This window comes from Chrysochloris asiatica, unplaced genomic scaffold (assembly GCF_000296735.1).
Source record: "Chrysochloris asiatica unplaced genomic scaffold, ChrAsi1.0 scaffold00056, whole genome shotgun sequence".
Taxonomy (NCBI): domain Eukaryota; kingdom Metazoa; phylum Chordata; class Mammalia; order Afrosoricida; family Chrysochloridae; genus Chrysochloris; species Chrysochloris asiatica.
In genome coordinates, this window is record NW_006408574.1 from 722,236 (window position 1) to 738,333 (window position 16,098).

At 58.7% G+C, this 16,098-nt stretch overlaps 2 protein-coding genes across 6 annotated transcripts in view; both read left to right on the plus strand.

The window, feature by feature from the left end:
* The window catches only part of PNPLA7 (patatin-like phospholipase domain containing 7), a 60,232-nt gene extending 56,703 nt beyond the window's left edge, over window positions 1–3,529 (plus strand). The window contains exons 28-34 of the mRNA XM_006863775.1: window positions 204–320; window positions 1,198–1,346; window positions 1,799–1,951; window positions 2,153–2,260; window positions 2,479–2,563; window positions 3,242–3,345; window positions 3,431–3,529. Coding sequence (XP_006863837.1) covers window positions 204–320; window positions 1,198–1,346; window positions 1,799–1,951; window positions 2,153–2,260; window positions 2,479–2,563; window positions 3,242–3,345; window positions 3,431–3,529 — 815 coding nt within the window. The remainder of the gene's footprint in view (window positions 1–203; window positions 321–1,197; window positions 1,347–1,798; window positions 1,952–2,152; window positions 2,261–2,478; window positions 2,564–3,241; window positions 3,346–3,430) is intronic.
* Window positions 3,530–4,332: 803 nt separating this feature from the next.
* Window positions 4,333–11,824, plus strand: NSMF (NMDA receptor synaptonuclear signaling and neuronal migration factor). 5 transcript variants are annotated; one of them, XM_006863651.1, is made up of 16 exons: window positions 4,333–4,607; window positions 5,352–5,413; window positions 5,959–6,459; window positions 7,396–7,471; window positions 7,843–7,848; window positions 8,166–8,234; window positions 8,796–8,848; window positions 9,303–9,392; window positions 9,775–9,899; window positions 9,989–10,072; window positions 10,187–10,220; window positions 10,317–10,387; window positions 10,532–10,611; window positions 10,898–11,000; window positions 11,566–11,641; window positions 11,724–11,824. In XM_006863651.1, the coding sequence occupies exons 1-16, from the start codon at window positions 4,537–4,539 to the stop codon at window positions 11,819–11,821; spliced, it is 1,599 nt and encodes a 532-aa protein (XP_006863713.1). In that variant the 5' UTR covers window positions 4,333–4,536; the 3' UTR covers window positions 11,822–11,824. The 5 variants fall into 5 exon arrangements, with proteins under 5 accessions (XP_006863713.1, XP_006863714.1, XP_006863716.1 ...); XM_006863652.1 differs by lacking the exon at window positions 7,843–7,848; XM_006863655.1 differs by lacking the exon at window positions 9,303–9,392 and having other exon boundaries at window positions 4,537–4,607; window positions 11,724–11,821.
* Window positions 11,825–16,098: the final 4,274 nt, after the last annotated feature.

A 16,098-nucleotide genomic window follows, 5' to 3' on the forward strand; every position in this document is an offset into this window, starting at 1 on the left:
GCTCGGGGGGGGGCGTGGATCAGCGTGTCAGAGGCAGGGACAACAGGAAGCATGGAGCTGGGGGGAGTTCCTGAGTTGCTGGGAGACTTCACCTCCGTGGGAGGTAGGAATCAAGGACAGGTGGCTCTGAGGTGAGACTGGCGCTGCCTAACCACGATCTTCAGCAGGTTCCACCAATTCTCCCTGCCCCCTCGTACCCCCAGGTTCCCTGTGGAGGTACGTACGTGCCAGCATGTCCCTGTCAGGTTACCTGCCCCCTCTCTGCGACCCCAAAGATGGACACCTGCTGATGGATGGGGGTTACATCAATAATCTTCCAGGTACCCAGCCAGCAGGCAGCCCAGCTGGCATCGCACCCCACCCCCATGACTGCATGCTTCTGCTTTCTGGAAGGCTGGGGTGTCGCACGCTTTCCACAGAGCAAGCCAAGGGAAGGTTCCGGGCGGGCGCTGAGCACAGAGAGCACGCCTATGCACATGTACACACAGGCACACACGTGCATTCACACATGCATGGACGCACATGCTCAGACATGTGCACACGCACATTCACACATGCAAGGACACATGCACACAGAGACAAGCACACGTGTTCACATACATGGACACATGCACGGGCTCGTACATGCACACACTCAGATACACATACATGCACACGGACACGCTCAGATGCATACACACATGGACACATGCACTCAGATATACATACATGAACGCATGGGCACATACGTACACACTCATACACATACATGCATACGCAGGCACATACGTGCACGCCCATCATGCATGTGTGGGTGTGTGCATGTGCATCAACACATATACCAACACACACAAGCACACACCCACACGTGCATGGATCACACGTGTGCATGGACTCATGAATGGTCGCACACATGCACACACAGACATGAGCATGCATGTTAATGGACACATGCACGGACGCATAAAAGCAGATCTGACATGACCGGAGCATAGTGCTCTGCTGGTGAACTCAGCAGCACTCAAAACAGGCTGCAGGTGGCCCTCTCTGTGCCATTGTTGGAAACCAGAGACCTCAGGTATTAGGGCTGTGGGGCACGGCCCACCTGGTATACTCGTTACCTGTGGGGCCGGAGGTCAGGGGGTGGGGGCATGTCTCTGTGCCGGGTGAGGGTCTCTGTCTCTTAGGCTGGGCCTGCCTGTCCTTGTCTTCCTGCAGCGGATGTGGCCCGTTCCATGGGGGCCAAGGCAGTGATAGCCATTGATGTGGGCAGTCAGGACGAGACTGACCTCACCAACTACGGTGACTCCCTGTCGGGCTGGTGGCTGCTGTGGAAACGCTGGAACCCCTTGGCCACCAAAGTCAAGGTGGGGGGCCCGTGGGCAGGTCAGACCCATCCAGCTGCCCCCGTGGGGAGCAGTGTTGTCTGGGCTGGTGTGCAGCCCCCCTGGGGAACAGTGTTGTCTGGGCTGGTGTGCACTGACGTCTACTTTGCAGCTTACCCCCCTGCTCTCTCAGGTACACCTTCCTGGGGGCAGCCCCCAACACCTCCCCCTGTCCCTGCCCATACAGGATAGACTTCCTGGGGGGTGTGGCTGGGGTGGGACAACAGTCCAGGCCCACTGCTCTCTGGAAAGGGACAACCTGGGAAAGGGTCTGTGTGTGGGGAGCAGTGAGTGGCCTCACTGGGCAGGAAACACTGGACTTCACGCTGGATACTCAGTGGCTTATCTGCTCCCTGAATGCAGACCTGCACACCCCTCATGCACGCCCTCCATGTACACGCCCCTTTCACATGTGCAGTCCTGGGGGTCCGCAGGTGCTGAACATGGCGGAGATCCAGACACGCCTGGCCTACGTGTGCTGCGTGCGGCAGCTGGAGCGGGTGAAGAGCAGCGACTACTGTGAGTACCTGCGCCCCCCCATCGACAGCTACGGCACCCTCGACTTTGGCAAGTTCGACGAGATCTGCGTGAGTGTTGGCCTGTGACAGAGGGCCCCGGGGTGTGAATGGGAAGTGGGGTACCCTGACCGAGGACCCTGGGTGTGCACAGGACGTGGGGTACCAGCAGGGAGGGCCCTGACCTCTGACCGAGGACCCCGGGTGTGTACAGGATGTGGGGTCCAGCAGGGAGGGCCCTGACCTCTGACCTAGGACCCCGGGTGTGCACAGGACGTGGGGTACCAGCATGGCCGGACAGTATTTGACATATGGGTTCGAAGTGGTGTGTTGGACAAGATGCTGAGGGACAGGCAGGAGACACAGACGAAGGCTAGTAATGTGAGTAGCCGGGGCACACTGTGGTTCTGTACCCTGGGCTGACCTGCACTGTCCAGCCTGGGCTCAGGCATCATCTTCCACTGCCCTACCCTGGGGCGAGCAGCTCAGCTGTGGGGGTAGGGTAGGGGGTGACCCACTTGGGGTCATGGAGGTCAGACAGGGGATCTGGGGGGGCAGCATCTGCCTCCCGTTAGGACCTCCTTCCCCCAACCTTGCAGGTTCTCACCTGCCCCAATGCCTCCTTCACGGACCTCGCTGAGATTGTGTCAAGGATTGAGCCCCCCAAGGTGGCCACAGTGGACGGTGAGTGGATGCTATAGTTGGTGCCCGGCCTCCTCTCAGTCTGAGGATGAGAGGGACAGCGTCCTCCCTGCCCACCATGGTGCTGGGACTCCTGGCTGCATGTTCAGCCCATGGAGGCCTCCCACTCACCCCGTCTCCAGGAGCACAACCCGCCCCATTCCTGGAACCGCACCCTCCAGGTCCCCGCTCTGCTCCCAGACACCCTCTTCTGGCCCCCACCCCCCTCTTAGACTCTACCCCCTTCTGGGTTCCATCTTCCTAGGCCCTCTTCTCCTGCCCCCTGCTTCCTCCTAGACCTTACCATCTTCTAGACCACATTTCCTCCTGGTGTCCATGCCTCGATCTCCCCTGACCCCCTTCCCCTGGCTCCTTCCCAGGACGGCACCCATAAAAGAGCTGGCTCTTCTGGGTCCTTATTAAGACCCAGTGGCCCAGAACAGTGGGAGGATGCCTCTCCATCTTGAGCTGACCCACATGAGGTTGGACCCTCGCCGCCTGTCCAGAGCCGGGCACAATTAAGCGCTGTGCTTCCTGAGGGCCGGTCAGGGGTTGCAGTCCTTGAGGGCCTGAGTCAGGAGGGACTGTCGTCAGTGCTCCGTGGGGCTCAGGTCACCCCACCGTGCACCAGGTTAGGGCGGCGGAGCTCAGTGGGAACAGCACAGCTCTCCTTCTGCCCAGACGAGTCTGATTACCAAACTGAGTACGAGGAAGAACTGCTGGGGGCCCCCAGGGACACATACGCTGACTTCCAGAGCACTCCAGCTGAAGAGGACTCAGACTCGGTGAGTATGCCAGCCTTCCTGAGTCCCATGCTGGCTACCGTGGGACTAAGAGGACTGGCCCGAGTGATGGTGGCTTTGCTTCCAGGAGTGTGAGCCCGCACTGCGGCACCGACATCACCATCTGGCTTCCCCAGCATCGTCCCAGGACTTTTCTCCGCCCTCCTTCTCTGACCAAGATGGGTAGAGGCTGAGCTCCGGATGCATACGGCCTCTCTTCCAGTGACTGTCATCAGCCTGCCAAGCCCCTTTACAGCCTGAGCACGTGGGGTCCAACCACTCCCACCCTTTGCATGTGTCTGGGGGCTCCACTGACCACAGCTCCCAGCGCCCCCAGGCCTGCATCCCAGCATCCTGAGGTGTTGGACGTCGGGGCTTCGGCCTAGCGCATTAAAGAGCTAAAACCGAGTTGTGTGTCACACTGTTCACTGTCTGACCTGCCCTCTAGCCATCGTCGTCAGGGCTGACTGTGGGATGAATCCCGGTGTGATGGGAGTCAGTTTGCCCTTCTCAATGCAGGCTGAGACCCTGCAGGCAGCTCTGGGGTCTGCAGTGAGGCAGCCTCCAGGCTCTGTAATGGGGGCTGAGGTACCTCTGAAACCAAGGACGAGTTACACAAGACACGCCCCTATAAATGGAAACTCACATTTTATTAACATTTACAATCATGTAAGTTACATCACCAGAGGTTCCCGGGGATAAAACCAAGGATAATCTGGACGTCCTGTGGTTTCAGAACCAGGGTGGTCTGCCAAGTTCTGGGGTTAGAGACGTACCCCGGGGTATGATCCGCAAAGAGCAGGGGTTCTAAACGCCGGGCAGGAGGGACCCAGGTTCAAGGGCTGTGTGCCTTTCCGAATGGACACCATTGGCCTCAGTTTCTTGCGCCCCTCAAGAACATGGCCCGTGACGTCGTGATGGGCGGAGCCTCCCACGCCGAATCCCCGCCCCCAGTCCTGTGACGTCAGGGAGGGCGGAGCCTCCCGGTCTGTCCCGGCCGATCTCCCAGGTGCCGCGGGACGCGAGGGCCGGGCGCGGCCATGCGGGGCCCGGGCCTGACCCCGACTCCAGTCCCATCCCGGACTCCGACTCCGACCCCGACCTCGAACCCCGGCACAGCCTGGCTGCCCCGACGGAGGCGTTGGCGGGCGCAAAGCGCGCTCTGAGGCTGGGGGATGCGCCGCCGCCTCGACCATGGGCGCCGCCGCCTCCAGGAGGAGGGCGCTGAGGAGCGAGGCCATGTCCTCAGTGGCGGCCAAAGTACGGTGAGTCCGGGGGCTGCGACGGTGACCACCTGGGCGATGAGTCTGAGGCCAGGGCAGCAGCGATCACCAGCCTCAACCCGGGCGCCTTCTGCAAGACCCCCACCTTCTCCCCAGCTCAAACCCCTAGCCTCTCTCCGGCAGCTCATCTCCTCCCCGCCCCCTCCGGGTGCCCGGCCCAGCTCCTCACCGTCCGCGTCCCTCGACTCTCCGGTCCTCCTGAGCTTCCTCTCTCCCCCTGCGGGTGTCCTGACTGCTGCTGGGCCGGCGGCCTTTGCTCCCCACACTTCGGGAGCCCCACTTCACACTCACTTCGCCCCCGCAGCCTCTGTCTGTCTCCAGCCCCCAGCCCCTCGCGCCTCCTGCATCTAGCGCCCCCGCGCCCGTCCTTCCCTTTCTGTGACTCTCTGGCCCAAGCCCCCCATCGTCTGGTGTGTTGGCTTTCGCCACTTTCCCTCCTTGAGCTGGGGGGGCAACTGAGCCCCAGGTTGGAGTAGACCACTGGCCTCTGGGCTGAGAGGAGACCTGTGAACCCCAGGCTTGTGAGAACTAAACCAGAGGGACAGCGAGTGGGATGGGGGTGTCTTCAGGGACCGAGGGCTCTCGTTGCCCCCCCACACACACACACATGCACAGACACGCTCACACAGCTGTGTGTCCCTTGCTGGTACCCCAGACTTGGCAAGGTACAGAAGCTTTCGGGGTACGCCTGTCCTCTCTGACTGCACCCCTTCTGTACACCCTCAGAGCAGCCCGCGCGTTTGGAGAGTACCTGTCCCAGAGTCACCCTGAGAATCGCAACGGAGCAGGTAGGGCACTCGGGGCAGAGCCAGCTGTGTGGGTGGGCGGGCCAGTGACCTTAGCCCTGTTCCCAGTACCTCCCCTCTGTCTTGCCCCAGGAGAAACTGCAGTCACTTGTCACCATGGTACCCACCCAGCCTGGGGGTTGGCATGGCAACAGGCCTCCTGGCATCTTAGGCTGGCACCACTGCCTCTGGGGGCCAGCCGTGGGCTTGGCACCAGGACAGCGGGCGCTACTGCAACTGGGAAGTGGCCTTTGCAGGTCTGCCCATCCCCCCACAACACATGTGCACCACCGCAGAGAACTAGGAAGGAACAGAAAGCCACTGCCCCCCCAACACACGCATACACACAAGGCACAGCTAACCCAGCAAGGAGGGCCAGGGAAGCCTTGGAGAGGTGCAGAGCTTGGGACTTGGAGCGCCTTTTCCGAAGGCGTTGGACCAGGCTCTGTCGGTGAGCTGAGGGGCAGCCCACCCCAGGCCCTTTGGACCAAGCTCCTGAGGGGTGCCCCTGCCTTCTGGAGGTCTGAACACCCTTCGCCTCTCCCTAGACCACTTGCTGGCCGACGCCTACTCTGGCCACGACGGGTCTCCTGAGATGCAGCCAGTCCCTCAGAATAAACGTCGCCTCTCCCTTGTCTCCAATGGCCGCTACGAGGGCAGCCTGTCTGAAGAGACGGGCAGAGAGAAGCCGGCAGGCCAGGGCCCTGAGCCCCGAGTATACACCATCTCAGGTGAGCCAGCCCTGCTGCCCAGCACTGAGGCTGAAGCCATCGAGCTGGCCGTGGTTAAGGGACGGCGACAGGGCGGACACCACCACCACCACCACAGCCAACCTCTGCGTGGCAGCCTTGGTGGCAGCCGTGATGACCTCACCGGGCCCTGCCAGAGCTGGGCAGGCAGCCGCCAGGGCTCCAAGGAATGTCCCGGCTGCACCCCGATGGCCCCCAGCCCCTCCCCACGAGCCTTTGGGCTGGACCCATCGCCCCCGCCTGAACCCAGCGGCCGCCGCAAGAAGCTGGAGAGGATGTACAGTGTGGATCGAATGTCGGGTGAGGGCTGGTGGTCCAAGGCTCAGCAGCCTGGGAAGGGATGCTGGTACGGGGTGGGGAGCGGCCACCAGGAAGGGGGGGGCAGGTTCTCAGTGCACCCCAAGGCCTAATAATCTCAAGAGTATAAGAAAGGTTCTGGTGCCTTTAGATGACTTTCTGGTAGCTTGGGCCCAATCAAGGAGGGCTTCCTGGAGGTGTCTGGGAGGCAGAAAAGGTGGCTTAATCCAAAGGCAGGACTACCAGAGGGACTTTCCTGCACCCCAGGGAGCTCTGTGGCTGGCCCACTTGAGGGCCCTGTACTATTCTGGGGAGCTCATGAGATCAGCTGTGTCTCATAACTGCTCTGCCCTGTGCCCCTCAGGATGCCCAGCACCCTATTCCTTTGTCTGAGGTCACCTCCCACAGAGCAGAGTTATAATCCAATAGAAGACTCTGCGTCCTTCCAGCCCACTTCCTAGATCTCTCGTGGAGCCATGTCTGCCCCAGTGTACAGCTGAGTGTCCCCACAACCAGGGTGGAGTCACAGGCAGACCCAAGGAGGTCCTAGACCCAAGGAGGCTTCTCCACCCCAGCCTCCAGCCCCTGCCCATCTGCAAAGGAGGCTGGGGCGCCCGTAGCTCACTACCATGACATCACAATCTTGCTGACTGCAAGCCGAGGGCAGATGGGAGGGTGGGGGTCCATGAGGCAGACTGTCCTCAGCAAGTTGGTCTCCACAGAGATGCTTCCTCAGGGAGGGCCCCCAGCTCACCTAGAGGGGCCTTACTAAGCTAGTGTGAGCAGAGGTGAGTCACAGAGGCCCAGATTGGTCCAGAACCCATGGTCCCATATGGGGACGGTGCCCACGCCCCCTCCTCATGCTGGAGCATGTGACTTAGAGAATCCTCATGAACCCCCAAGCTGCCCTCATCACTGCTTTTCTTGGGTCTTCTCCAGATGACATCCCTATCCGCACCTGGTTCCCCAGGGAGAACCTCTTCAGCTTCCAGACAGCAACCACCACTATGCAAGCGTGAGTCCTGGGCCCTTCCTCCTCAGAAAACCGGCTCTCAGGGCCCTGTCTGCCTTCAGATCCCCAAACAGCATCCCGTGTCCTATACCAGAGGGAGCACAATTCTAGGGGGTCTGAAGGACCTGCTCTCCCTCACCCTGACACACATGTGGATTTCTGGCCCAGTTGATACCAAACAAGCTCCATCCCATAAGCGTTCCCATGAGGCCACACGAGCCCAAGGCAGGCTTCCTCAGGACCCTGGCCCAGGCCTAGCCTGACTAGTCATAGGACCCTCACAGCTACATTAATCCGGGGGCTGGCCTAAAGGGCCCCACAAGGCTGACGCTTACTGTCTTTTCTCTCTCTGCTCCTGCTCGCTACGGCTCCAGCATCTCGTAAGTACCCTCCGAGACCTCGCGTCGAAGGGCTCTGGCCATTGTCCCTGGGTGTCCTCCCACCCCAAATAGGTCTGGACAGGCCAGGGGCTGGCTTCTGCTTTGATGTGGGGAGCGCTGCCGCAGAGGCCTGGCTCCCAGCAGGCATCCGAGCTGCAAGCAGGCCCTGCCGGGAGCCCAGTCTCAGGCTAGGCTGCGCTGCCCCTCGCAGCAGGCTCAGGGGCCAGGACCCCTGTGCCCAGCGCCTGGCCCTGGCCTGCCCATGGGCCCTGCGCTTGCTGCAGCGAGGGCCGCTCTGACTCGCAGCGGTTTCCCAGGGTGTTCAGGGGCTACGCAGAGAGGAAGCGCCGGAAGCGAGAAAATGATTCCGCGTCTGTAATCCAGAGGTAGGGCCTGCTAGCCACTCGCCACCAGATCCGTCTCGTCTGGGCCGAGGTCTGGGCCGGGTGGGGCGGGTGGCGGCGACTGGCCTGGCCCTGCTCTGGGACGCGCGGCAGGGGATGGAGGTGGAGGTCAGTCTGGGTCCCGACAGCCTCGCCCAGGCCCAGCTTGGTGGTCCCTGGGCAGTAGAACTGCCCAGCGGCCCTCCTGGCTGTGGTCCCTAAGGCTCAGAGCTGTGGCACCAGTCTGAAGCCCGACCCCCCTGGGGACATCATGGAAGGGGAGGGTTGGAAACCCTAGGGAACCTGCAGGACCAGGAAAACAGAGGGCGAGATGGGAGGCAGGTGCTCAGGCAGGGGGCAAGATGGGAGGGCCCGTGTGGGCCGAGAGATGGAAGGGTCTGGCACAGAGGTGGAGCTGCACCTTCATTCCTGGTGGGCTCTGTAGGAGACGGGCTGTGTGCGGTTTGCGATAGGTGAGGAAGTTGGCATACATGGGTGGAGAGCCAGTGATGGGCAGTTGGGCCCCTACCCCCTCATCCCTCACTATGGGGCTTCCCTCCGCAGGAACTTCCGCAAACATCTGCGCATGGTCGGCAGCCGGCGGGTGAAGGCTCAGAGTAAGGCCAGGCGGGGGCAGGCCAGGTGGAGGGGGCAGCCATTGCGCTTGGCCGGCTTCGCGGGCTGCTTGCTGCATAGACGCCTCCCTCTGCAGGCCAGGCCACGCCCCTGTGTCCCTAGACTCCACCCCTACAGGTCCCTCCCCAGTGTATCTGCGCCTAACGCCACACCTACTATCAATATACCCCGCCCGTTAAGGCGTCGCCCAACACTGGCCGACTCCTCTCCTAGACGTTATCCCATCCAGCCCTGGCGCCCAACACTCCATCCCCTACCCAGCCATTCTTAAACTCTACCTCTGAGCCGGTGTCACCCTCTCCCAACTTCAGGTACCATTCCTCTTTAGACCACGCCTCCACCTAAGCCACACGCACAACGACCACGCCTCCATTGAGGCCACACCCTCTGCAGGCCCTGCCCCGCTGGCTAATGCGGGTTTTGCTTTCCCTGCAGCGTTCGCTGAGCGGCGCGAGCGGAGCTTCAGCAGGTCCTGGAGCGACCCCACCCCCATGAAAGCCGACACTTCCCACGACTCCCGAGACAGTAGGTGCCCATGCAGGCCGGCCTACCACGCTCAGCAGGCCTTCTGCGCTATTGCTCTCTCAGCCTCAGTTTCCACCTGTGAAATTGGGCTCAGCACCTCAGCTTGGGTGGGATTAACACGAAAGAGCAGGGGGAGATGGAGACGGCTGCGGCAGGGCTAGAGACAGGGTTACTGGGGTCTGTAGGCCTTCCTGCTAGCTGTGTACCCTCTCCTACAATCCGGGGGCCCTAAGGCATCGCAGACGGTGCCGACTGTCCCCACCCCCAACTCAGCACTGGAACCTGACCCCAGTGTCTAGCTGGCTCTCTAGAGGAGCAGCCCTGGTTGGCTGGGGCCGGAGGTGCAGGAAGGCCCCACCTTGTGCCCTCCCTGCTCCCCCAGGTAATGACCTGCAGAGTTCTTGTTGCACCTTGGATGAGGACTTTGAAGGCCTGGACTGGGAGACGGAGAAGGGTCTGGAGGCTGTGGCCTGTGACTCAGAGGACTTTGTGCCCCCCAAGGTCATGGTGAGGCTCTGGGGCTCAGCGGAGCAGGTAGCAGGGGAGTCCGACCTGCAGGGTGGGTGGGGAACACTAAGCACTCCTCCTCCCCCTAGCTCATCTCCTCCAAGGTACCCAAAGCCGAGTACATCCCCGCCATCATCCGCAGAGACGATCCTTCCATCATCCCCATTCTCTATGTAAGTGTTCATGGAGTGGTCCAGACACAATACCCAGGCCGGATATACAGCATGGGGGGACAGACCTTTCATGGGGAGGGGGCAGGCCCCTGATGTGGCTGTGTCTGTCCTCAGGACCATGAGCACGCCACCTTTGAGGACATCTTGGGTAAGTGTCCCTGCTGGGCCCTCAAGTCCCTCTGATCATGGGGAGGCAGATGGGCAGGTAGTGGGCAGGAGTCCTCACACCTCCCATGATCCACAGAGGAAATTGAGAAGAAATTGAACATCTACCACAAAGGGGCCCGAATCTGGAAGATGCTCATCTTCTGCCAGGTAGCCAGGAGAGGGCTGGGGAGGGGAGGCGAGGTGGTTTGAACATTGGGGTGGAGGTGGGAGGAGAGGCGCACAGGTGGATTGATGGAAGCACCTGAGTGAGCCCCCGAGGCCCCATCGAACCCACTCTCTCCTGACTCGCAGGGAGGCCCCGGACACCTTTATTTGCTCAAGAACAAGGTGGCCACATTTGCCAAAGTGGAGAAGGAAGAAGACATGATCCAGTGAGAGCAGAGAGGTGGAGGCAGAGGAATGGGCCCCCACTCCTAGTTGTTTCAGAACCTCAGGACTCCTGATACTCAGCTGGGCTCCAGGCCCCCCATGGCCCACCCCCTCCTCTCACCAGGGGACCTGGGCTGGAGGGTCCCCATGACCTAGCTCTTCCTGTCCTTTGAGAACATGAGCTGCTCACCAGTGGGGTCCTATGCTTGACACCTCTCATGGTTTGCGCCCCCTTACCCTGGGGATCTGGTCATACGGCCTCACGTGATCTGTCCCATCCCCCACCAGCTTCTGGAAGCGTCTGAGCCGCCTGATGAGCAAAGTGAACCCAGAGCCAAACATCATTCACATCATGGGCTGTTACATTCTGGGGAACCCCAATGGAGAGAAGGTACCGGGACCCCAGACCTGGGAAGAGATGGCAGGACTCCAGTGCCTGCTTGGATCACCATTTCCCTCCCTGAGCTCTAGCGTAGTGCTTATGAATCGGGCTGTGAACCTCAGGGTCAGCAGTTCAAAACTACCAGCTGTTCCGCGGGAGAAAGATGAGGCTTTCTGCTCCCGTAAAGATTTACTGGGAAACCCTGTACAGGGTCGCTATGAGTCGGAACCGACTCCACAGCACACAACAACAACAACAAGTCCCCCAATAGGGAGTTCTAGTAGGACACTGGGCTAAGGATTGTGTTGCTCATGGAAGGTTGGTGACCTGAACCCACCAGCCCTTCTGCGGGAGAAAGATTTCCAGCCTGGGAGAGCCTTTTGGGACCGTTCTCTCCTGCAGCATCGTTGTGCCCCAGAGCCCACCCATCAGCAGTGCATCAGTCTCCCAGGGAGACTCCCTGTCCCTGAGCCCAGCCAGAGCTGGGGTTCCTGAGTAGAGGGTGGGCTCTGCCTCTGTCCCCCTTACCTTCTCTGCACATCTTCTCATCCCCCGGCCCACCCCTTCCTCCTAGTTGTTTCAGAACCTCAGGACCCTCATGACCCCATACAGGGTCACCTTCGAGTCCCCCCTGGAGCTGTCGGCCCAAGGTGAGTCTGCCCAGCCTGATCCCCAGCCCTTGATTTGGGTCTGGGACCCCCCACCTGGCCTGAGCCACCTTCCTTTCCCCAGGCAAGCGGATGATTGAGACCTACTTCGACTTCCGGCTGTACCGCCTATGGAAGAGCCGGCAGCATTCAAAGCTGCTGGACTTGGACGATGTCCTCTGAGGGCTGGCCACTTGCTTGGAACCAGGGCATCTGGGGCTCAGTCCTGGTCCAGAGCAACCTCAGGGGAGGCTCGCTCAGGGTCTCTGCAGTCCGCTGCACCGGTGCGGGGTGGGCCAGGGACACCCAGCCCCGCCCCTGGCCAGCACCCAGGAGGTGTCCTCCCTGGGCCGTAGAAATAAGTGCAATTTTTACCCCAAGACAATTTTGAGTGCAGCGGCATTGTAGTTCCCTAGTTAGCGCTGTGTTACTGGTTCCCAGGTTGGCGGCTCCGCGGCCAGCGTTTTCATCACCAGCCCAGGTGAGCCTGGCTGTCCACTCCTCCAGGCCCCTCCAGGCCCCAGCGTCTGCTTGGACCCCGCCCCGCTGCTTACTCTGACCTCAGCAGCCCAGCGAGTAGCTCTGGCAGTGGCAGGAAAAAGCTCCTGACTCTCCCGGGAGGCACTGGGCCCAGCCCCCAGAGCTCTCCCACTGCTGAGGGGTTCGCTTCTGGAACCATGCAAAGCTGGCCGGGGCTGGCCGGGGCTGGGTCCCGGCGGCGGGCAAGGCTGTACTTGTCCTGCAGAGGGTCTGACTGTGCCCCCCAGTCCATGGTGGAGTGGGTCCAGGGCCCAGAGAGGGTAGCCCTTCTGTACATAGCTGGGGCTTGGGGGCAGGCCCCCCTTTTCCAGAGCTGGGCTTGAGGGCAGAGGAAGAGGCTGGGGTGTGGGTGCAGCTTGGAACAATGTACGATAGCCCTTAGAGTGACATTAAACCTGATTCTCCGCTGCGGCCTGTCTGCCTTTCCTCTCATGCATCTCTCACCCTGGGTAGGGTGGGGGTGAGGCTGCTAGGACCCACAGGGGTGGACACCACTGAGGTGGGGGCTCTTGGATCACCCCTCGTCCATACACGTGGCAGACTCAGGGCTGCCTCTGCAGGCCACCAAGCCACACACTGCATGGTGACCACAGGACAGTCCTCCCTGTGGCTGCCGGTCCAGTGGGAGGGGAGGGTGTGCAGGTTTATATTGAGCAGATTGCGTCAGGCATGAGTCCTGGAGTGACGGGAGCGCTGTAGCCAGGCTGACGGGAAAAGCAAGGGTGAAGGACTCCCCCAGGTCTTACCTCCTCAGGAAGGGCTGCTGGGCAGAGAGATGGAGGTGACCTGGGCTTCAGCATGGACTAGACCAGCCTGGAGATCCCTGTCCCCATCTCCTCTAAACCGCTAGTCTGGCCTGGATTGGAGCCTTTCTCTTCCACTTTGTTGAGTGGTTCCCACCTGCACCCCACAGACACCTGTCTCTTCTCCCAGCCCAGCTCCCTGAAGCCCACTAAGGAGATGAAACCCAAGGACCTTCCTCCAGCTGGTCCTGCATGTCTAGGAGACTGGTTCAGGGAAGCTGAGAGAGACCAGGAAGATGAGGCAGGGCCACCCAGGCCAGGTTCAAGTGACCAAGGGGCCCCAAGGCCGTGCCCCTGACAGGCCTGTGGAGCCATCCCTGCACCCCTGAACCCCTTGGTGTTTGCTCAGCCTCCCTAGTCCCTGCAGCATTCTGTGTTCTGATGTTCCCGGGTGCCCTGCTGGATGAACCCACTTTCCCGTGTGACAGGAAGCAGCAGTGTGAGAACCCCAGATGTGATGGGAGAGGGGCAGGCCTCCCAGCTAGAATTAGCACTGGTCCTACTGTCTGGAAAAAGGCTGGCTTTGTCATATTTGGGCTTTGGGAAGGTGATAGGTGATTTCCTACCTCATACTTGAGGTAAAGACTCCAGATCGATTAAGGATTTCAGTGAAAAAAGCTAACAAGAAAATTAAGCAGGCAGTATTTGTAACCACACTCATCTGTCAGTTTGTCGTACTGTGGGGGCTTGTGAGGTGCTGTGATTCTGGAAGCTTTGCCACCGGGTATTTTAAATACCAGCAGGGTCACTCATGGAGGACAGGTTTTAGATGAACTTCAGACGAAGACAGACTAGGAAGAAGGAGTGACGAACTACTTCCGAATATTTAGTCACTGAAAACCTTCTGAATAGCAGAGGAACACTGTCAGATATAGTGCCGGAAAATGAGCCCCTCAGGTTGGAAGGCTCTCAAACTGTGAAGCATGGCGACACTAGTGAGGTTCTGCTGTGCATACGGTCGCTATGAGTCAGTACCGACTCGATGGCACCTAACAACGACAACAACACTGTAACCTATAGGAGCCCTGCTGTGGTTTAGCCTCGGCAGCCTCTCAGAAACCCTATACAGGATTGTTCTCAGTTGGAACCAACTGACCGCACCTAACACTCTAGGAAGGAGCTCGGGTAACGTAGTGGTTACGAATCAGGCTGTGAACCTTACGGTCAGCAGTTCGAAACTACCAGCAGTTCTGTGGGAGAAAGATGAGGCTTTCTGCTCCTGTAAAGATTTATAGCCTTGGAAATCCTTTACAGGGTCGCTATGAGTCAGAACCGACTCCACGGCACACAACAACAACAACAACACTATAAGGGCTCTGATGCGCAGCAGATAAGCACCCAGCTCTAATGGAAAGTCAGTTACCGGCTTGAACCCAGCGACTCTGAGGGACAAGGACCCTGGTAATCCGCACCTATAAAAATGAGCCTAGAAAATTCTATGGGGGCAATTTCACTTGGTATCATGGGGTCACTATGAGTTTGAGGAGACTCAAGGCCACCCGACAACAACAGCAAACACCCCAACCCAGACAGTATAACTATTGTTGTTGTTGTCAGGTGCCATCGAGTCGGAACCGACTCATAGCGACCCCATGCACAGCAGAAGGAAACAATGTCCGATCCTGGCCCAACCTCACCACCACTGCCACACTTGACGCCATCAATGATGCCACCTGGCTGATCCATCTCGTTAGGGGTCTTCCTCTTTTTCTCTGACCCTCCACCCTACCCAGCATGACATCCTTCTCCAGCGACTGGTCGTTTCCTCCGGACAATATGTCCAAAGTATGAGAGACGAAGCTTAGCCATCCTGGCCTCCAAGGTGCACTCTGGCTGCACTTCTTCCAAAACAGATCTATTGGTTCTTTTGGCAGCCCATGGCACTTTCAATATTCTCCTCCAACACCACAACTCAAAGGCATCAATTCTTCTATGGTCTTCCTTATTCACTGTCCAGCTTTCGCATCCATATGAGGCTATTGAAAACACGATGGCCTGGGTCAGGTGCACCCTAGTCCTCAAGCTGACATCTCTGCTCTTCAACACTTTAAAAAGTTCCTGTGCAGCAGATTTGCCTAATGCAATACATCATTTGATTTCTTGACTGCTGCTTCCATGAGTGTTGATAGTTGATCCAAGAAGAATGAAGTCCTTGACAACTTCAATCTTTTCTCCATTGATAAGAATGTTATTGGTCCAGTGGTGAGGATTTTTGTTTTCTTGACATTGAAATGTAATCCGTACACCAAAGGCTGTGCTCTTTGATCTTCACAAGTAAATGTTTCAAGTCCTCTTCACTTTCAGCAAGCAAGGTTGTATCATCTGCATATTGCAGGTTGTTAATGAGTCTTCCTCCAATCCTGATGCCACGTTTTTCTTCATAGAAAACTATAACTATAGCGTTGACATATTTGACCACGCGATTAAAACGAAGAAAAACAATGGAGATACATAGACAGCGGTGGTGATCTGCCGTGGAGTCGGTTCCAACTCATAGGGACCCTGCACAGGGTTTCCGAAGCTGTAAATCTTTATGGGAGCAAACAGCTCATCTTTCTCCCACAGAAGGGTTGGTAGTTTCAAACTGCTGACCTCGAGGTTAGCAGCCTGATTTGTAACCACAATGCTACCAGAGCTCCTTACATAAACAGGTAGTTAGGGAAATACTATAACTTGAGAGAGAAGGATTAGAGTTCCCATAGCACATCAAGTCAGTGCCATGGAGTTGGTTTCCACTCAGTGACCCTGTACAGGGTTTCCAAGGCTCCAATCTTTACAGGAACAGAAAGCCTCAACTTTCTCCTTCAGGGCCACCAATAGGCTCAAACCACCGACTTTGTGGTTTACAGTTCAGTGCTTATCCTACACAGCTACTGTGCTCCCCATAATATAGATTTTGTTAACAAAAAAGGCCAAAGTTGGGCAATGATAGAAAAGACAACTGCAGGGCTGCCGGGCTTCCAGGGAAAGCGGCCCAGCAGCCGGGAGGCAGCATTTTCCTCAGAGCCAAGAGGCAAAGAGCGCCCTGTGCTGGGGAGTTGGTTTGGGAATGGGAATCTGAGTTGCAGCCATTAGCTCTTGAAATAGGCCTCCATGAACTTGAACTTGAATGCTTCC